Source organism: Dendrobates tinctorius, unplaced genomic scaffold (assembly GCF_039654945.1).
Source record: "Dendrobates tinctorius isolate UK_male_01 unplaced genomic scaffold, ASM3965494v1 ptg000003l, whole genome shotgun sequence".
Lineage (NCBI taxonomy): Eukaryota > Metazoa > Chordata > Amphibia > Anura > Dendrobatidae > Dendrobates > Dendrobates tinctorius.
The window spans coordinates 19,169,191-19,191,368 of record NW_027361671.1 but is presented as its reverse complement, the minus strand read 5'-3'; the positions used below and the strand labels follow the sequence as shown (position 1 = coordinate 19,191,368).

The following is a 22,178-nucleotide window of genomic DNA, read 5'->3' as shown; positions in this document are numbered from 1 at the left end:
CCAAGTCCTGCTGGTGAATTAAATTTCCATCTCCAAAAAGCTTTTCGGCAGAGGGAAGCATGAAGCGCTGTAATATTTCCTAGTAGATGGCTTGCGCAGACTTTGATCTTGATAAAACACTAGACCTACATCAGCAGATGACATGGCCCAAACCATCACTGATTGTGGATACTTCACACTAGACCTTGGAAATCAAGGTCCCAGAGTCTGGAGGAAGAGTGGCAAGACAAACAATCCAAGCTGCTTGAGGTCTAGTGTGAAGTCTCCACAGTCAGTGATAGTTTGGGGAGTCATGTCATCTTCTGGTATATGTACACGTTTTATCAACAACAAAGTACATGTTCTGCAGGACTGGTATCTACCATAACGGGTAGATTAAGAGTAGAGCTGAGCGAATTTGATCGGGTCAGTACTTAATCGGCAAGCTAGATTGCTTACCAAATAAGCTGCAGAGGGAACCCGGCTTCCTGGATCGCTCCGGTGATCAGCTGTTTGGCTCTGCAGCTGCATGTGTTGCGGCTTTGTGACAGTCACGACACATGCATGGAGAGCCTGTTTGTTGGGCCTTCAGCTTGAGGGTTCCTTCCTGGAAGTTGGGACCTAGATTCGTTGGTCCCTATAAGGTAACCACCGTCATTGGTCCAGCAGTGTTTCGTCTTGAGCTACCTCAGGCTCTTAAAGTCTACAGCATTTTCCACAGGTCTTTGCTCAAGTGATGTGTGGAACCCCTTGAACCCTCATACAGTTGTGGCCAAAAGTATTGGCACCCCTGCAATTCTGTCAGATAATACTCCATTTCTTCCTGAAAATGATTGCAAACACAAATTCTTTGGTATTATTATCTTCATTTAATTTGTCTTAAATGAAAAAACACAAAAGAGAATGAAGCAAAAAGCAAAACATTGATCATTTCACACAAAACTCCAAAAATGGGCCAAACAAAAGTATTGGCACCCTCAGCCTAATACTTGGTTGCACAACCTTTAGCCAAAATAACTGCGACCAACCGTTTCCGGTAACCATCAATGAGTTTCTTACAATGCTCTGCTGGAATTTTAGACCATTCTTCTTTGGCAAACTGCTCCAGGTCCCTGATATTTGAAGGGTGCCTTCTCCAAACTGCCATTTTTAGATCTCTCCACAGGTGTTCTATGGGATTCAGGTCTAGACTCATTGCTGGCCACCTTAGAAGTCTCCAGTGCTTTCTCTCAAACCATTTTCTAGTGCTTTTTGAAGTGTGTTTTGGGTCATTGTCCTGCTGGAAGACCCATGACCTCTGGGGGAGACCCAGCTTTCTCACACTGGGCCCTACATTATGCTGCAAAAATGCCATGCACACAAGCAGTCCAGTGCCAGAGGCAGCAAAGCAACCCCAAAACATCAGGGAACCTCCGCCATGTTTGACTGTAGGGACCGTGTTCTTTTCTTTGAATGCCTCTTTTTTTTCTCCTGTAATCTCTATGTTGATACCTTTGCCCAAAAAGCTCTATTTTTGTCTCATCTGACCAGAGAACATTCTTCCAAAACGTTTTAGGCTTTTTCAGGTAAGTTTTGGCAAACTCCAGCCTGGCTTTTTTATGTCTCGGGGTAAGAAGTGGGGTCTTCCTGGGTCTCCTACCATACAGTCCCTTATCATTCAGACGCCGACGGATAGTATGGGTTGACACTGCTGTACCCTCGGACTGCAGGGCAGCTTGAACTTGTTTGATGTTAGTTGAGGTTCTTTATCCAACATCCGCACAATCTTGCATTGAAATCTCTTGTTAATTTTTATTTTCCGTCCACATCTAGGGAGGTTAGCCACAGTGCCATGGGCTTTAAACGTCTTGATGACACTGCGCATGGTAGACACAGGAACATTCAGGTCTTTAGAGATGGACTTGTAGCCTTGAGATTGCTCATGCTTCCTCACAATTTGGTTTCTCAAGTCCTCAGACAGTTCTTTGGTCTTCTTTCTTTTCTCCATTCTCAATGTGGTACACACAAGGACACAAGACAGAGGTTGAGTCAACTTTAATCCATGTCAACTGGCTGCAAGTGTGATTTAGTTATTGCCAACACCTGTTAGGTGCCACAGGTAAGTTACAGGTGCTGTTAATTACACAAATTAGAGAAGCATCACATGATTTTTCGAACAGTGCCAATACTTTTGTCTACTCTCTTTGTTATGTTTGGTGTGGAATTATATCCAATTTGGCTTTAGGACAATTCTTTTTGTGTTTTTGCATTTAAGACAAATTAAAGGAAGATAATAATACCAAAGAATTTGTGTTTGCAATCATTTTCAGGAAGAAACTGAGTATTATCTGACAGAATTGCAGGGGTGTCAATACTTTTGGCCACAACTGTACCTACCGCCTTCCTCAATAATGGTTGATGGAAGCCTAGAGTTTCAAATTTAAAGGATTGTAGATTCTCGCTTCCAACGTCGTTCCTTACAATATTTGGTGCATTGAAGGGGTTATGGTCCGGAGGAAAGGATGTGGGTTTCTGCATCAGAGGTGAATGCCCTCAGGCAGGAGGGTTTGTTCAACACCTCTTATCCTGAGAAACCTGGTCTTGAGTGTCCGGAGGCCTCTCGTAGAAGGGGGGTACTGTCACAAATGTGTCAGAGGCTGCAGACCGTTGCACTGCATCTGGCTGCAGAGGGACCCAGCAGTTTGCTTTGCAGACTTCTGCCTGGTGACACCTGGATCTGGATGTTTATAACTCTCAACTTCCTTTTGGGAGCTGCGGGTGACATTTTATATTGGCACTTCTCTGTTGAGGCTTGGAGCTGTAGCAGTCTGCTAGCGTCCGTTTTGAAGTGCGTCAGTGTTTCTCTCTGAGTCTACGCAAGCTGAGTGTCTCCCTTTTTTCGATTATCCTAGGCTGCACCACCGTAGATGTAATCATGATTACCTAGTTAGGGGCTCACTCAGATGTTTTTTCCCCCCTGAGCTGCACCCCTAGCTACGCCTCTGCATCCATTGCTACCATATTTCAGGCAGGCATTACCTGCAAAGGATTCTCTACAAAGTATTAAAAATGAATATTTTATTTATGGTAAAGATAATTTGCCAATTACTTTTGAGTCCCTAAAATGAGGAGACTGTAGAAAAATGGTTGCAATTACTAAACATTTCACAGGATAAATTTTGTTCAACTCCTTTAACCCCTTTCTGCCATCTGACGTACTATGCCGTCCATGGGACCCGGGCCCCTATGCCCATGGACGAGATAGTACGTCATAGCGATCAGCGGCGCTAACGTGGTGAGCGCCACTGATCGCGGCCGGGTTTCAGCTGATTATCACAGCTGACACCCGGCACTATGCACCAGGGGTGGTCACGGACCGCCCCTGACATGTTAACCCCTGGCACACTGCGATCAAACACAATCGCAGTGTACCGGGGGTTTAGGGAAGCATCGGCAGGGAGGGGGCTCCCTCCGTGCTTCCCTGCGACCCACGCAGCAACGCTGCTGCGGGGGCCTCCTTCCCTGCAGGTCCCCGGATCCAAAATGGCAGCGTGGACCTTGGGGGCCTGCAGGGAGGCGGCTTCCTCATGCCTGCAAAGTGCCGGCATGAGGAAGCCTGCAGCACTGCCTGTAACAGATCGCTGATCTGTTACAGTGATCTGTGATGTGACAGTGATGACCCCCTGGGACATTGGAATAAAGTGTAAAAATAATTTATAAAAAATCGCTAAATAAATTAAAAAAATATATATATTCCCAAATAAATTCATTTTTTGGAAAAAAAAACCTAAACAATAAAGGTACACATATTTGTTATCGCCGTGTCCGTAATGACCCGCCCTATAAAACTGTCCCATTAGTTAACCCCTTTAGTGAACCCCTTAAAAAATAAAAATAACAAACAAAGCAAAAAATAATGCTTTATTATCATACTGCCGAACAAAAAGTGCAATAACGCGCGATCAAAAAGACAGATATAAATAACCATGGTACCGCTGAAAATGTCATCTTGTCCCGCAAAAAACGAGCTGCCATACAGTATCATCAGTGAAAAAATAAAAAAGTTATAGCTCGCAGAATAAAGCGAGGCAAAAATAATTATTTTTTATATAAAGTTGCTTTCATTGCATAAAAGCGCCAAAACATAAAAAAAGACAAATGATTTATCGCTGTAACCGTACTGACCCGAAGAAAAAAACTGCCTTCTCAATTTTACTGCACGCGAAATGGTGTAAACGCACCCCCCAAAAGAAATTCTTGAAATGCTGGTTTTTGTTCATTATGATTTTTTTATTTTCACGCCTGGGCGTTATAAACTTCTGTGAAGCACTTGAGGGTTCAAAGTGCTCACCACACATCTAGATAAGTTCTGTGGGGGGTCTAGCTTCCAAAATGGGGTCACTTGTGGGGAGTTTCCACAGATAAGGCACATCAGGGGCTCTCCAAACGCACATGACACCCGCAGACCATTCCATCAAAGTCTGCATTCCAAAACGTCACTACTTCCCTTCCGAGCCCCGACGTGTACCCATACACTAGTTTTCTCCCACATATGGGGTATCAGCGTACTCAGGACAAATTGGACAACAACTTTTGGGGTCCAATTTCTCCTGTTACCCTTGGGAAAATAACAAAATTGGGGACTAAAAGATCATGTTTGTGGAAAAATATGATTTTTTTATTTTCACGCCCGGGCGTTATAAACTTCGGTGAAGCCCTTGGGGGTTCAAAATGATCACCACACATCTAGATAAGTTCCTTGGGGGGTCTAGTTTCCAAAATGGTGTCATTTGTGGGGGGTTTCTACTGTTTTGGCACATCAGGGGCTTTCCAAATGCAACATGGTGTCCGATCTCAATTCCAGCCAAAAAAGTCAAGTTGCTCTGCTTCCCTTCCGAGCTCTGCCATGCGCCCAAATAGTCATTTACACCCACATATGGGGTATAAACGTACTCAGGACAAATAGCACAATAACTTTTAGGGTCCTGTTACCCTTGGGAAAATAAAAATTGGAGGTGAAAAGATCATTTTTGTGGAAAAAATATGATTTTTTAATTGTACGGCTGTACGTTATAAACTTCTGTGAAGCCCTTGTGGGTTCAAATTTCTCACCACATATCTAGATACGTTCCTTGGGGGGGTCTAGTTTCCAAAATGGGGTCACTTGTGGGGGGTTTCCACTGTTTAGGCACATCAGGGGCTCTCCAAATGTGACATGGCGTCCGATCTGAATTCCAGCCAATTTTGCATTGAAAAAGTCAAATGGCGCTCCTTCCCTTCTGAGCTTTGCCATGCGCCGAAACAGTGGTTCCCCCCCACATATCAGGTATCAGCGTACTCAGGAGAAATTGCACAATAACTTTGGCAGCCCAATTTCTCCTGTTACCCTTGGTAAAATAAAAAAAATTGGACCTGAAGTAATTTTTTGGGAAAAAACTTCTTGAATGTGGTTTTGAGCACCTTGAGGGGTGCAGTTTTTAGAATGTTGTCACTTTATGGTATTTTCTATCATATAGACCCCTCAAAGTGACTTCAAATGTGATGTGGTACGTAAAAATAAAATGGTGTTGTAAACATGAGAAATCGCTGGTCAACTTTTAACCCTTATAACTTCCTAACAAAAAAAATTTTGGTTCCAAAATTGTGCTGATATAAAGTAAACATGTGGGAAATGTTACTTATTAAGTTTTTTGTGTGCCGTATCTCTGTGATTTAAGGGCATAAAAATTCAAAGTTGGAAAATTGCGAAATTTTCAAAATTTCCATTTTTTTCACAAATAAACGCAAGTTATTTGAATGAATTTTTACCACTAAAATGAAGTACAATATGTCACGAGAAAACAATGTCAGAATCACCGGGATCCATGGAAGCGTTTCAGAGTTATTACCTCATAAAGGGACAGTGGTCAGAATTGTAAAAATTGGCCCAGTCATGAACATGCAAATCACCCTTGGGGGTTAAGGGGTTAATTAAACCTGAAAGTTTCCACTTCAATTGCAGGTCAGTTTCATTTTAATTCCAGAATATTAAAGATTCGATCACTGTCCAAATATTTTTGGACCGAACTGTATATAGCTGATTCCACACATACTGGATTGCAGGCAGCTGGGCTTAGTCAGCATGTGGCTAATGCAAATTGTAAGCATTTGGACCAATAAATTATGTCCATTCTTTTTATTTATTCCTTTCTTCATTCTTTTTAGTACGTCCCACACTAGTATATGGTTTATTATTCACTCTTCATCCTATTTCTGCAGTGTTCTCTTTGTTCATTATCCAGCTGACAGAAAAGCTGTATTTGGAGACTCCCTCTAACCCCCTGTGCCCAGGCCGGGCCCAACACACAGCACTGATGCTTCAGCTGTCGTCCTTCCTCTGTGGCCACCGCCGCTATGCCGGGGCTATGCATTCACACCGGAGACACAAAGAGGCTGAGTTGAGTCCTTACACCCGCGGATTCTGGTCTCCAGTTACTTCGCTTTCTCCATCCTTTGGGAATACGTTACGATGCGTGCTGTTTTTCAGCCAATCACATTATTCCTTTAAGATTGACACACCGAATAACTTATTAAAATATGCTGTAGCTTTGACGGCGCTCTGGTTACTAAGGGGAAGTGATGAGGTTTCCACCAATCACATGCCAGAAAGGTTGCGTCTAGAGTGGAGTTGATTTTTTCAGGACCTCATTTTAGCCACTCCACTCCACATGGCTCATTAGTGAAGTGACTAGAATCGAGATGATTTTTTGAGGATCTCACCAAAGCCTCCATTCTAGTTGGCTCACTAGTGAGGTGGCTAGATTGGAGAACATTTTTAAGGATCTCACAGTATCTGCCACTCTAAGGCCTGTTTCACACTTCAGTTTTCTGGCGACAGTCAAAATCCGTCAAAGTGTTGAAAAAGCGGATCCGTTGCAGATTGCAAAAAAAACGATGTACCGGATTTGTTTTTTGACGGATCCGTTGAAGCAGTAGTTGGTGTCATTTTAAAGAGAGAGAATCCGTCAACTAATTCCGTCATGTGACGGACGGGGACGGATCCGTCGCCCATAGGCGTCCATTCTACCAGACAAGGGATCCGTCACCATCCACCTTTCTGACGTAGGCAGAAAACATTGCTATGGACGTTTTTTCTGCCAGACGGACTCCAATTTTATGACGGATCCGTCACAATCCGCAGCCAATACAAATCTATGAGGAAAAAAACGGATCCACCAGGCGTTTGTCAAGAAAAACGCTGGTGCAAAAACGTGATTTTTGTTGCTTCTTTGCCATGTGTTTTTGGTTGATTTGAGTGAATGGTAAAAAATGCAAAGAGAATTGACATGCTGCAGGCGCCAAAAATGCGGGGCGGGAATTTGAGTTTTCACTTGAGCACCGCCCATTACTCGCCAAGTAGCGAGCACATCCGAGCACCGTGATAGTAGAGTGATAACCGAGTATCACCGAGCACGGTCGCTCATCCCTAGTTTTAATGCATTTTTAGAGAATTGCTCAAGTGTTTATTGGAGCAAATATCACAAGTGAGACATGAAGTTTTTTACACTGTTATATTTTTTATGCGTTTCTATAGGGCAAAATTATTTTTTTCCTGATTTAATAAAACTTGCATTTTTATTATCGCATTTTGTAATATAAAACATTACACTCAGCGCTGATTGTTCAGCTTTGCCAAAATTTGCCTTTTATGTGTATCTATAAAGCATGAAAAATATTCAGGATTGAGAGTCCTCAGTAGTTGATACCTTTTAATGGCTAACTGAAAAGATGGTAATACATTGCAAGCTTTCGAGACTACTCAGGTCTCTTCATCAGGCTAGACTAATACAAAATCTGAAGTCACATATTTATGCACAATACAGCCTAGAAAAAATGCAATAGATAAGACAAGTGACGTGAAGCAGAACTATCAATATGGGAGAGGGAGAAACATAAATATAAACATTGGACCAGTTCATAGATAAGGAGTCTGGATGTTTTATGGTCCTCTGATTGGGGTCTAGTTCTGTGTTGCCCTGCAAGGTTTTAAAAGGAAATTCCTTAATTGATGTAAAAAGACATAAATCCATGCGACACATTCATTCCAGCACTGAGAGTGTCAAAGTTCGTCATAAATTTGTACTCCCAAACTCGTCTCTCTATCTGAGATGTGAAGTTACCTTTCAATACCAGTAATTTCATATCCATGCTGCTGTGATCAGGGATACAGAAATGTTTTGCCACAGGTAGATCCATTCTTTTTTCTCTTATTGTGTGACGATGAGCATTCATCCTTGTTCTAAGCTTTTGCCCTGTCTCCCCCACATACAGACCCCCAGTTGGACATTTAGTACAAATAATTAAGTACACCACATTAGATGTAATGCAGGTGAAAGTACCTGGGATCTTGTAGTCCTGATGTGAGTTGGGGATCTTTATCTTGTCCGTGGTCATTATAAATGGACAGGTTTTACATTTTTTCTGGTTGCAAGGAAAGGTTCCTGCAGCTGTTGGAGAGGACAGGGAGCTTCTGACAATGATGCTTCTTAACCCCCAAATTTAAGAAGCATCATTGTCAGAAGCTCCCTGTCCTCTCCAACAGCTGCAGGAACCTTTCCTTGCAACCAGAAAAAATGTAAAACCTGTCCATTTATAATGACCACGGACAAGATAAAGATCCCCAACTCACATCAGGACTACAAGATCCCAGGTACTTTCACCTGCATTACATCTAATGTGGTGTACTTAATTATTTGTACTAAATGTCCAACTGGGGGTCTGTATGTGGGGGAGACAGGGCAAAAGCTTAGAACAAGGATGAATGCTCATCGTCACACAATAAGAGAAAAAAGAATGGATCTACCTGTGGCAAAACATTTCTGTATCCCTGATCACAGCAGCATGGATATGAAATTACTGGTATTGAAAGGTAACTTCACATCTCAGATAGAGAGACGAGTTTGGGAGTACAAATTTATGACGAACTTTGACACTCTCAGTGCTGGAATGAATGTGTCGCATGGATTTATGTCTTTTTACATCAATTAAGGAATTTCCTTTTAAAACCTTGCAGGGCAACACAGAACTAGACCCCAATCAGAGGACCATAAAACATCCAGACTCCTTATCTATGAACTGGTCCAATGTTTATATTTATGTTTCTCCCTCTCCCATATTGATAGTTCTGCTTCACGTCACTTGTCTTATCTATTGCATTTTTTCTAGGCTGTATTGTGCATAAATATGTGACTTCAGATTTTGTATTAGTCTAGCCTGATGAAGAGACCTGAGTAGTCTCGAAAGCTTGCAATGTATTACCATCTTTTCAGTTAGCCATTAAAAGGTATCAACTACTGAGGACTCTCAATCCTGAATATTTTTCTATCTACTGGCTAACACGGTACAAAGATATACATCTTTCCTGTGTCTATAAAGCATGTAATAAAGCAGATCAGCTGCAGCAGGTCCACGGGTCAGTAAATGACCAAATGATATCCAGGAAAGAAAGGAGAGGTTTGTGGATGATTTCCGCAATGGCTGATCAATGATGAGACGTATATCCCAGATTTGTCAAATGGATAGTGGTTTATTCTACGCGTTTCAAAGTACAAAAGAGTTCTTCATCAGGAAACTTGTGGTCGCGCCTGATGAAGAACTCTTTTATACTTTGAAACACGTAGAATAAACCACTATCCATTTGACAAATCTGGGATATACTGTACATCTCATCATTGATCAGCAAGCGCGGGAATTGTCCACAAACCTCTCCTTTCTTTCTGGGGACACTGGAGAACGTTCTGTCATTTATGCCACTTTTGTGATGTAAATTATGATGATTCTGTCGGCTGTCAAATTTCCACTTCCTCTTCAAAATGGTGGTGCTGGCCGAGACTTGTGTATATACACGAAAAGTTGAACTTTTTGAAAAACAAAAAATGTGCCTAAGCACTAACAGTATATAGACTAGATTATAATGCTGGCACTTGATGATGATTTTTTGTAGCCACACTCTCTGTTATTATGGTATTCTTAAGCCTTGGACAGGTATATATATATCTATACGAGTGTATGTGTATTTTTAAGGCTTTTATCCCATTCGATTTGACACTCTAGCTAGTGACATCACAATGTATTTTCTGAACAGAGAGGTTAGGGGGAATTAGGGACAGCCGACGAGGAGCAGGGGCACCATTATTGAATACTTAGGGTGACAACCTCCACAGTATAGTTTCTACCCACCTCCCCCCCATAAAAAGCAATCTCCGTATATATACAGCATTACACTTGAATTGTTCCCACAGGGTATCCTCCAATAAATAACTGACAGGGATATTGGAGGAATGGGCTTGGGTATTTTGTTGACATGCATGACATAATAAGGTTGATGTCTGTGGATTAATTTGTGTTGCAATTGTGGCAAAATCTGGGATAGTGTTATAGGATGATCTTGATGACTAGAGCTAAAACATATATTTCTATCAATACTATCCCCTTTGTTTGACTACCCTCAATAGTGATATCAGAGGTTTGGATTGAACAGAGAGGTTAGGGGACAATAGGGATAGCCTGCGAGGAGCAGGGGCGCCACTGTCGACTTTTTAGGGTGCCAACTTCCACGGTGTAGGTAGGGGTAAAGTATAGGAGAAAGTTTTGTCCCCCCCCACCCTGTATTACCCCCACTACCGATCTCTCTCTATATACTTTTTTGTGTGTGCAGCATTGTATAAATATTGGGAGTAGGATAATCTTCCCTAGGTACTGACAGTGATATCAGAGGAGGAAGTCCCATATACAGGCCTGTCTATTTTTCACTAAATAGGTGTTTTTTTTAATGATTTTCAATAAACAGTCATTTTAACTTTTTTTCTGTTAATCTAATCTTTATACCCCTACTGTTAACTGATACGTGTAGAAGCCTTAGGGTACCGTTACACCTAGCGATGCACCAGCGATCCCGACCAGCGATATGACGCGGTCAGGATCGCTGGTGCATCGCTAGGTGGTCGCTAGTGAGCTGCCACACAGGCAGATCTCACCAGCGACATGCTGGGGACGGGGGTCGCTACTTACCTGTCAGACGCGGCGATCCTGCGTCCTCCCGCCCGCGTCCACGCGTCACTCGTCAGCGCCACAGGAAGAGCCGCAGGAAGTGACCGACGAGGAATGGTCCAGGAGCTTCTCGCGCGATCAGCGATAACCAGCGGGGGAGCGGTCGGAGGTATCACATGCAGCGATATCGCTAGCAATATCGCTGCAACGTCACAAAATCGGTGACTTTACAGCGATATTGCAGTGTGTAACGGGGGCTTAACACTATCAGGCAGGTAGTTGCTACTTACCTGCCTTCTGTGCCCAGCAGCATTCTTCCCCGACACATGCCGGTCACAGACCGCTCCTGCCGGGCATTCAGCTGCCTCTGTTGATGTCACATCGACAAAGCAGAGGCTTCTTTTCGACTCTGTTGACAGAACAGGAATTCTGACGTCATTCTGATGACAGCCAGGTTCCCGTTGCTTAACTGGGGGAGCCGGCTGTCAATCAGAATGAATTGGAAGTCATGCCCCATCGCGTCTGCAGAGGTAGCAGAATCCCTGGCAGGAGCGGTCTGTGACCCCTCTGAGCCAGGGAAGAAAGGCGCCGGGTATAACAGGCATGTAAGTATCAACTACCTGCCTATTAGTGCCTAAGCAGTTTTTGTTCCCGGAGATATCCCTTAAGATTGGCATACAAAATTCTGTTCTTCATGAATTGGGGATGTAATCTTGTGTAACTGTCTGCCAAGAAAAAATGAAACTTCGTACAGCAACTCCATTCCTGCTGTCTCACTACAGAGATGACTGGACTGGAGCTGCTGTAGTTTCATGATTTCTGGGCACACCGTATTGTCTATAAGGACGTCATCTGTGCAGTAACTCCTTCCTAGCTGTCTCACTACATAGATGGCTAGATCAGAGTAGCTGCACTGAGGATGATGATTTCTGTGCATATGGTACTGTCTAAAAGGACATCATCTGTACAGCAACTCCATTCTGTCTCACTACAGAAATGACTATACCATTGTTGCTGTACTGAGGCTCATCTATTCTACAGGGAGGCTAAGGCTTCCTTGCACATAAGGCTAAAGTTGGTAGATTCAGCCACAGTCTGATGTGTATGGGGCCTCTTGACTTTCCTTCCATGCTTTGTGGAAAAAAAAGGAAAGGATCCGGCTTCCACTAGTTGATCCTCTTGTTCTCTCTGAAGATAAGCCGCTAATGGCAAAAGAGGAGCCTTATATCTGTTCTCTGAGGTCCCCTTCACACGTTCATTTTTGAAGGGCTGCAAATACACAATCACACCCATTGTATTCAATGGTGGTGGGCACGTCAGGTTTATCACATGGACTGTGTGAAAAATCTGCCGTTCTTTTTGCGCAGCACAAGCAACATGCATGCCGCACACTAATGACATCCGTGTGTCATCAGTGTGACACGTACCGGCGTCTGGGAACAAGCAGTACAGGTGACGGCGGCTGAATGCCGCTCTCATCATTGTCTCCTGGTCGCTGGAGTTCTATTCAGCAGCTGTGTCCCCCCTGTGTAAAATAATGAAATAAAAGAAAAAACAGAGTGTGCTTCCACACACTATCCATAACCAGCAGAGGGAAAGCCCACAGGTGGGGGCTGATGTTATTAATCTGGGACAAAGGACAATACCCTATAAGGTTCCCAGGCTATTAATAACAGCTCACAACTGTTTGCTTAACCTTTCCTGGTGAATTTACGGGGACCAGAGAAAAAAATTACACAGGGTCCCCCTATGAATTCAAACCAGCAAAGGATAAACAGAGAGCTGTGGAAGGGGTAAGAGGTATTGCACCACTCCCCAGGCTACCAACATCAGCCCTCAGCCACCACAGAAATGACGCATCCATAAGATGCGCCAAATTTGACGCTTAGTCTTGCTATATTTTTATGGACTGTCCTAGAATTTCTGGAGGGTTGGCAACTTTGGATGCCGAGAAGTCGGTCACATGGTGCATCCCGTGGGCCACTGTTTTCCGCCCATGTGGCCTGAGTGCTGTACTTTTCCCAGGTCTAATGCATACTCATCTATGTACTATAGCTTTGATTTACTGCAAGTTATGTACTCCTTCTTGGCTAAAAACACTCCTCAAAATTGCAAACAGGAGTATTTTTACTTCTCTGTAAAATATTTAGTGTGACCTCTGCCAGAGCCCGTGCTCTGGAAAAGTGGGGGCACCGGCCGTCAGACTATCTGAAACTGATGGCTCTTTATTAAAAATGCACCAAGAAACACTGCAGGGACCTAATAAATTGGTTACATAGGCGATTATCATGTTTTCATTAACTTTTTTTTATTTAAATGACGCTGAGGATAGGAAAAAAATTGTCAGTGAGATCTGAACGACTTAGTGCGGGTCTACTGGTGAAGACTTTGCTGCAGATAGTTACTCCCCCCCCCCCAAAAAAAAAAAATCACAATATGTGAACATACCCTGAGGTTTAGAAATGAAAATTCAACCCATAGTTCTAACAGTTTTATTAAAACACATGTATAAATTCAAACAAAAAGGAGAAAGATATATATTTATACATACAAGTCTATAACCATGAACTTTCCAAATCAATATGTAGAACTAAGCCGCGTTAGAGATAAGCAACGATGAAAACAAAAAGCCCGCAAGTAACCTCAGCCTCTTCCCCCACCGGCCCCACTTGACTGACATAACCCTCTTCCCACCAACAAGCAGCCCCACGTAACAGACATCACCCTCTTCCCTGTGTAGACTAACATCCCCACTTGCAGGCTTATCCATATGAATTCAACCCCTTCCCTGCACAACCCACCCAACCACATGCAGCCACACGTAAGTAACATCACCCACTTCCCCAAGCAGCGGCCTGGCATACAGCCCCACACATCTGACACCATGCAGACACCCAGAATGCCACCCACGTGTGACTGAATTCATCCCTTTCCAGCCTCCCAGCATGCAACAGTCCCCCAGCATGTAGCCCCATGAATGTAACAGCACCACAATCCCCACACAGCCCCCTGTAAGGCCTGTTTCACACTTCAGTTTTTTGTGTCAGTTAAAATCCGCCAAAAAGCAGATCCGTTCCTAACTGATGTGAACGGATGGCAGGATCCGTTTTTTTGAGGGAACGAAGAATTTTAAAGGAACCGCTGCCCGGGAAGAGGGGAGAGAAAAGAGAGAGGGAGTTTTTTCTGTCCGCCAGAAATGATTTCAGGGTTAAATTTCCGCCTGACATCATTCCTCCGGGCATGCGCACTATAAAAATGCGGATCCTTCAGCACAAAAAACGTTACATGGTCCGTCCAGGCATCTCGGCGGACGCAAAAAAAATTGACGGAACCGCAAAAAAACGGATCCAACGGATGGCCATCAGTCAAGATCCGCCGGTAATGCAAATCAATGGGGAAAAAAACGGATCCACCAAAAAAAATGGCGGATCCGTTTTTTTGCAAAAACGGCGGATTTTGACTGATGGTCAAAAACGAAAGTGTGAAACAGGCCTAAGGGACATCACTCCCTCTACCTTCCCTGCACACTCCCCAGCTTGTAGCCCCATAGGGGTAATATCATTCCCTTCCTTGTGCAGCCCCCAGAATGCGCCCCACACAAGTAACATCAGCCCTTCTCCACACAGACACTTAGCACTACACAAGTTACATTACTCCCTTCACCATGCAGCCCAGACACCCACGAGGACCAATTTGCATGCAGGCTCACAAGTGTGAAACCACCCCCTTCTCCACAGTGCCCCTCGTCATCCCTCCCCCTTCTCCACAGTGCCCCTCGTCATCCCTCCCCCTTCTCCACAGTGCCCCTCGTCATCCCTCCCCCTTCTCCACAGTGCCCCTCGTCATCCCTCCCCCTTCTCCACAGTGCCCCTCGTCATCCCTCCCTTCTCCACAGTGCCCCTCGTCATCCCTCCCCCTTCTCCACAGTGCCCCTCGTCATCCCTCCCTTCTCCACAGTGCCCCTCGTCATCCCTCCCTTCTCCACAGTGCCCCTCGTCATCCCTCCCCCTTCTCCACAGTGCCCCTCGTCATCCCTCCCCCTTCTCCACAGTGCCCCTCGTCATCCCTCCCCCTTCTCCACAGTGCCCCTCGTCATCCCTCCCCCTTCTCCACAGTGCCCCTCGTCATCCCTCCCCCTTCTCTAGAGCCCCTCTGCATCCTCCCCCTTCTCCAGAGCCCCTCTGCATCCTCCCCCCTTCTCCACAGAGCCCCTCTGCATCCTCCCCCCTTCTCCACAGAGCCCCTCTGCATCCTCCCCCCTTCTCCACAGAGCCCCTCATCATACCTCCCCCCTTCTCCACAGAGCCCCTCATCATACCTCCCCCCTTCTCCACAGAGCCCCTCATCATACCTCCCCCCTTCTCCACAGAGCCCCTCATCATACCTCCCCCCTTCTCCACAGAGCCCCTCATCATACCTCCCCCCTTCTCCACAGAGCCCCTCATCATACCTCCCCCCTTCTCCACAGAGCCCCTCATCATACCTCCCCCCTTCTCCAGAGCCCCTCATCATACCTCCCCCCTTCTCCACAGAGCCCCTCATCATACCTCCCCCCTTCTCCACAGAGCCCCTCATCATACCTCCCCCCTTCTCCACAGAGCCCCTCATCATACCTCCCCCCTTCTCCACAGAGCCCCTCATCATACCTCCCCCCTTCTCCAGAGCCCCTCATCATACCTCCCCCCTTCTCCACAGAGCCCCTCATCATACCTCCCCCTTCTCCACAGAGCCCCTCATCATACCTCCCCCTTCTCCACAGAGCCCCTCATCATACCTCCCCCTTTGCCACAGAGCCCCTCAGCATCCCTCCCCTTTCGCCACAGAGCCCCTCAGCATCCCCCCTTCTCCACAGAGCTCCTCATCAACCCCCCTCCACAGAGCCCTCATCATACCTCCCCCTTCTCCACAGAGCCCCTTAGCATCGCTCTTCCTTCTCCACAGAGCCCCTCATCACCTTCCTCATGCAGCCCCACTCAAGTAACATCAGCCTTTTTCCTGTGAGAGCCAGGGCTGTGGAGTTGGAAAGCCAAACCACTGACATTTCCCTGACAAAGTGCAGCACAAATTCATCTGAACTAATAGCCAAGATCAGGAATACAACAGATATTTATAGGACCTGTCAGAACTTTCCCAAATTCTTAGGAAACTATTTTACACCTCATCCTGCATTGTACTATTGAACACAATTTAGTATATTTATTAGGAGTCGGTCCAATTTAAAGGGAACCTGTCACCTGATTTGGCCAATATAAGATATGGCCACCATCTTTCAGGGCTGATATACAGCATTCTATAATGCCGGATAGAAGTCCCCCGATCCGACCTGCCAAAGAAAAATCACTTATTACACTCACCCGCAGCACGGGCCGGTCGGATGGGCGTCTCTGGTCTTGGTCCGGCGCCTCCCTTCTTCTTGTGATGCCGTCTTCCTTCTTGCTTTGTGTGGATGATGCGGCCCTTCGTCATCCACAGTCTCCCGAGCATCGCGCTCCTGTGCAGGCGTACTTTATCTGCCCTGTTGATGGCAGAGCACAGTACTGCAGTGCGCAGGACCTCTCTGACCTTTCCCGATGCCTGTGCAGGAGCGTGATGCCGAGGAGCCTGCGTGGATGACGAAGGGACACATCATTTACATGAAGCAAGGAGGACTGGGATGGTAAGAAGATGGGAGGCCCCGGACCTGCAACACCCATCAGACCGGACTGCCCCCGGGTGAGTATAGTAAAAGTTATTTTTTTTTCTGGCAGGTTGGATTGGGGGCTAATATCCGGCATTATAGAATGCTGTAGATAAGCCCTGAAAGATGGTGGCCATATCTTATATCTGCCACAACTGCTAACGGCTTGCCTTTAAGCCCCCAATAAGCAGTCCCATGCAAGTAGCACAGGCCATTTCCAAGTACAACCCTTCAACGTGCAGCCCCCATATAGTAACATCAACCATGTTTGTTTGCCCCCAGAATACATCCTCCTCGTGTAGCACTCCACCCAGCCTCAGCCCAGAGTCCGGTAAAGTGGCGCGGCGCCGCCCGTTCTGGTCACATGGGCATGATGTCAGCAGAGGTCCTTTAGCCGACTTGGACTTCGCCTCTACCCTTACGTGACTGAATGAGGCTCCGCCCTTTCCGGTGACATCTTTCCCTCAAAAAACTCACTCCATTCTAGACGCTACCTGCCAGTTATGTCTCTTTCTCCAGCCTTGGAGATGGAGGATACGTTACGGGGCGTGCTGCTGTTCGGCCAATCAAATTATTCTATTTTAGATTGACACACACAACGGCCAATTAAAATACGCTGCTGCTTTGAAGCCGCTCTGGTTACTAAGGGGAAGTTATAAGGTTTCCACCAATCACGTATGGGAAACCTTGTTTACTGGGCGGGCTTGGAGCTTAGGGCCTTGCTGTTGCTGTCTGTATCCAGGTCTACAGCAGACCGCGGAGAGAAGACATGAGCCTGGTTGTGAGGTAAGGCTGGTTGCCGGGACCTACCCTGGGGAGAGAGCCCGCGCCTTGCGTTTTCTCTATGGTGGGAGGTGACTGTGTTACATTAGTTCCTGGGGGTCTCCAGGACTCTCCGGGATGTGGAGGTGCAGCTGCAGGAATCCGGGGGTCACCAGCAGCCTGCACTGCGGAGCTCTCCGGGATGTGGAGGTGCAGCTGCAGGAATCCGGGGGTCACCATCAGCCTGCACTGCGGAGCTCTCCTGGATGTGGAGGTGCAGCTGCAGGAATCCGGGGGTCACCAGCAGCCTGCACTGCGGAGCTCTCCGGGATGTGGAGGTGCAGCTGCAGGAATCCGGGGGTCACCAGCAGCCTGCACTGCGGAGCGCTCCGGGATGTGGAGGTGCAGCTGCAGGAATCCGGGGGTCACCAGCAGCCTGCACTGCGGAGCGCTCCGGGATGTGGAGGTGCAGCTGCAGGAATCAGGGGGTCACCATCAGCCTGCACTGCGGAGCTCTCCGGGATGTGGAGGTGCAGCTGCAGGAATCAGGGGATCACCATCAGCCTGCACTGCGGAGCTCTCCGGGATGTGGAGGTGCAGCTGCAGGAATCCGGGGGTCATCAGCAGCCTGCACTGCGGAGCTCTCCGGGATGTGGAGGTGCAGCTGCAGGAATCCGGGGGTCATCAGCAGCCTGCACTGCGGAGCGCTCCGGGATGTGGAGGTGCAGCTGTAGGAATCCGGGGGTCACCATCAGCCTGCACTGCGGAGCTCTCCGGGATGTGGAGGTGCAGCTGCAGGAATCCGGGGGTCACCATCAGCCTGCACTGCGGAGCTCTCCGGGATGTGGAGGTGCAGCTGTAGGAATCCGGGGGTCACCATCAGCCTGCACTGCGGAGCGCTCCGGGAGGTGCAGCTGCAGGAATCAGGGGGTCACCAGCAGCCTGCACTGCGGAGCTCTCCGGGATGTGGAGGTGCAGCTGCAGGAATCCGGGGGTCACCAGCAGCCTGCACTGCGGAGCGCTCCGGGATGTGGAGGTGCAGCTGCAGGAATCCGGGGGTCATCAGCAGCCTGCACTGCGGAGCGCTCCGGGATGTGGAGGTGCAGCTGCAGGAATCCGGGGGTCACCAGCAGCCTGCACTGCGGAGCTCTCCGGGATGTGGAGGTGCAGCTGCAGGAATCCGGGGGTCACCATCAGCCTGCACTGCGGAGCGCTCCGGGATGTGGAGGTGCAGCTGCAGGAATCCGGGGGTCATCAGCAGCCTGCACTGCGGAGCTCTCCGGGATGTGGAGGTGCAGCTGCAGGAATCCGGGGGTCACCATCAGCCTGCACTGCGGAGCTCTCCTGGATGTGGAGGTGCAGCTGCAGGAATCCGGGGGTCACCAGCAGCCTGCACTGCGGAGCTCTCCTGGATGTGGAGGTGCAGCTGCAGGAATCAGGGGGTCACCAGCAGCCTGCACTGCGGAGCTCTCCGGGATGTGGAGGTGCAGCTGTAGGAATCCGGGGGTCACCATCAGCCTGCACTGCGGAGCGCTCCGGGATGTGGAGGTGCAGCTGCAGGAATCCGGGGGTCATCAGCAGCCTGCACTGCGGAGCTCTCCGGGATGTGGAGGTGCAGCTGCAGGAATCCGGGGGTCACCATCAGCCTGCACTGCGGAGCTCTCCTGGATGTGGAGGTGCAGCTGCAGGAATCCGGGGGTCACCAGCAGCCTGCACTGCGGAGCTCTCCTGGATGTGGAGGTGCAGCTGCAGGAATCAGGGGGTCACCAGCAGCCTGCACTGCGGAGCTCTCTGGGATGTGGAGGTGCAGCTGTAGGAATCAGGGGGTCACCAGCAGCCTGCACTGCGGAGCGCTCCGGGATGTGGAGGTGCAGCTGCAGGAATCCGGGGGTCACCATCAGCCTGCACTGCGGAGCTCTCCGGGATGTGGAGGTGCAGCTGTAGGAATCTGGTGGTCACCAGCAGCCTGCACTGCGGAGCTCTCCGGGATGTGGAGGTGCAGCTGCAGGAATCCGGTGGTCACCAGCTGCCTGCACTGCGGAGCGCTCCGGGATGTGGAGGTGCAGCTGCAGGAATCCGGTGGTCACCAGCTGCCTGCACTGCGGAGCTCTCCGGGATGTGGAGGTACAGCTGCAGGAATCCGGGGGTCACCATCAGCCTGCACTGCGGAGCTCTCCGGGATGTGGAGGTGCAGCTGTAGGAATCCGGTGGTCACCAGCAGCCTGCACTGCGGAGCGCTCCGGGATGTGGAGGTGCAGCTGTAGGAATCCGGTGGTCACCAGCAGCCTGCACTGCGGAGCTCTCCGGGATGTGGAGGTGCAGCTGCAGGAATCCGGTGGTCACCATCAGCCTGCACTGCGGAGCTCTCCTGGATGTGGAGGTGCAGCTGCAGGAATCCGGGGGTCACCAGCAGCCTGCACTGCGGAGCTCTCCGGGATGTGGAGGTGCAGCTGCAGGAATCAGGGGGTCATCAGCAGCCTGCACTGCGGAGCTCTCCGGGATGTGGAGGTGCAGCTGCAGGAATCCGGGGGTCACCATCAGCCTGCACTGCGGAGCTCTCCTGGATGTGGAGGTGCAGCTGCAGGAATCAGGGGGTCACCAGCAGCCTGCACTGCGGAGCTCTCCAGGATGTGGAGGTGCAGCTGCAGGAATCCGGGGGTCACCATCAGCCTGCACTGCGGAGCGCTCCGGGATGTGGAGGTGCAGCTGTAGGAATCCGGTGGTCACCAGCAGCCTGCACTTCAGAGCTCTCCGGGATGTGGAGGTGCAGCTGCAGGAATCCGGTGGTCACCAGCTGCCTGCACTGCGGAGCGCTCCGGGATGTGGAGGTGCAGCTGCAGGAATCAGGGGGTCACCAGCAGCCTGCACTGCGGAGCTCTCCGGGATGTGGAGGTGCAGCTGTAGGAATCCGGGGGTCACCAGCAGCCTGCACTGCGGAGCTCTCCGGGATGGGGAGGTGCAGCTGCAGGAATCCGGGGGTCACCATCAGCCTGCACTGCGGAGCGCTCCGGGATGTGGAGGTGCAGCTGCAGGAATCAGGGGGTCACCAGCAGCCTGCACTGCGGAGCTCTCCGGGATGTGGAGGTGCAGCTGTAGGAATCCGGGGGTCACCAGCAGCCTGCACTGCGGAGCTCTCCGGGATGCGGAGGTGCAGCTGCAGGAACCTGGCGGTCACCAGCAGCCTGCACTGCGGAGCTCTCCTGGATGTGGAGGTGCAGCTGCAGGAATCCGGTGGTTACCAGCAGCCTGCACTGCGCAGCTCTCTGGGATGTGGAGGTGCAGCTGCAGGAATCTGGGGGTCACCAGCAGCCTGCACTGCAGAGCTCTCCGGGATGTGGAGGTGCAGCTGCAGGAATCAGGGGGGTCACCAGCAGCCTGCACTGCAGAGCTCCCTGGGATGTGGAGGTGCAGCTGCAGGAATCTGGGGGTCACCAGCAGCCTGCACTGCAGAGCTCTCCGGAATGTGGAGGTGCAGCTGTAGGAATCCGGGGGTCACCAGCAGCCTGCACTGCGGAGCTCTCCGGGATGTGGAGGTGCAGCTGCAAGAATCCGGTGGTCACCAGCAGCCTGCACTGCGGAGCTCTCCGGGATGTGGAGGTGCAGCTGCAGGAATCCGGGGGTCACCAGCAGCCTGCACTGCGGAGCTCTCCGGGATGTGGAGGTGCAGCTGCAGGAATCCAGGGGTCACCAGCAACCTGCACTGCGGAGCTCTCCGGGATGTAGAGGTGCAGCTGCAGGAATCAGGGGGTCACCAGCAGCCTGCACTGCGGAGCTCTCCTGGATGTGGAGGTGCAGCTGCAGGAATCCGGGGGTCACCAGCAGCCTGCACTGCGGAGCTCTCCGGGATGTGGAGGTGCTGCTGCAAGAATCCGGGGGTCACCAGCAGCCTGCACTGCGGAGCTCTCCGGGATGTGGAGGTGCAGCTGCAGGAATCTGGGGGTCACCAGCAGCCTGCACATCGGAGCTCTCCGTGATGTCGGGGTGCAGCTGCAGGAATCCGGGGGTCACCAACAGCCTGCACTGCAGAGCTCTCCGGGATGTGGAGGTGCAGCTGCAGGAAACCGGGAGTCATCAGCAGTCTGCACTGCGGAGCTCTCCGGGATGGCGGAGTGCAGCTGCAGGAATCCGTGGGTTTCCAGGAGCCTTGACTGCAGAGCTCTCCTGGATGTGGAGGTACAGCAGCAAGAATCCGGGGGACTCCAGGAGCCTTGACTGCGGAGCTCTCCTGGATGTGGGGGTGCAGCAGCAAGAATCCGGGGTACTCCAGGAGCCATGACTGCGGAGCTCTCCAGGATGTGGAGGTGCAGCTGCAGGAATCCTGGGGTCCAGTTCTGGATTATCATGTCTGTATTACTCTCTGCATCAGTTCTCAGTGTTTTCAGCACCTCTGCTTGCTGTCATCCAGTAAGCCCCTTTTCTATGGGGATAGATGTCAAGTGGCGGACCCCTGGGTATGTAACTTGTGACGAGCCGTGCACCTGTGTGTCCGTTACATGACCGGGACAGAAATGGAAAGTTCCTTATGAAAGCAGATATCGTAACCTCTTCACGACCTGTTGCACTTTTGAACGACACTGTTGGTTTTACTATATCATGTACTGTAAAAAGGGAAGAAAATGCAAGTGAGGTGAAATTGCAAAAAAAAAGTGCAATTCCACAATTGTTTTTTTTTTTTTTTACCATTTTCCCTAAATGCTAAAACTGACCTGCCGTTATGATTTTCCAGGTCATTACGAGTTTGCAGATGCCAAAC

The 22,178-nt window shown here is 49.2% G+C and overlaps 1 protein-coding gene across 1 annotated transcript in view; it reads left to right on the top strand.

The window, feature by feature from the left end:
- The first annotated feature begins 17,280 nt into the window (after positions 1 to 17,280).
- The window catches only part of CETN3 (centrin 3), a 32,066-nt gene continuing 27,168 nt past the window's right edge, over positions 17,281 to 22,178 (top strand). The window contains exon 1 of the mRNA XM_073586753.1: positions 17,281 to 17,449. Coding sequence (XP_073442854.1) covers positions 17,433 to 17,449 — 17 coding nt within the window. The 5' untranslated portion in view covers positions 17,281 to 17,432. The remainder of the gene's footprint in view (positions 17,450 to 22,178) is intronic.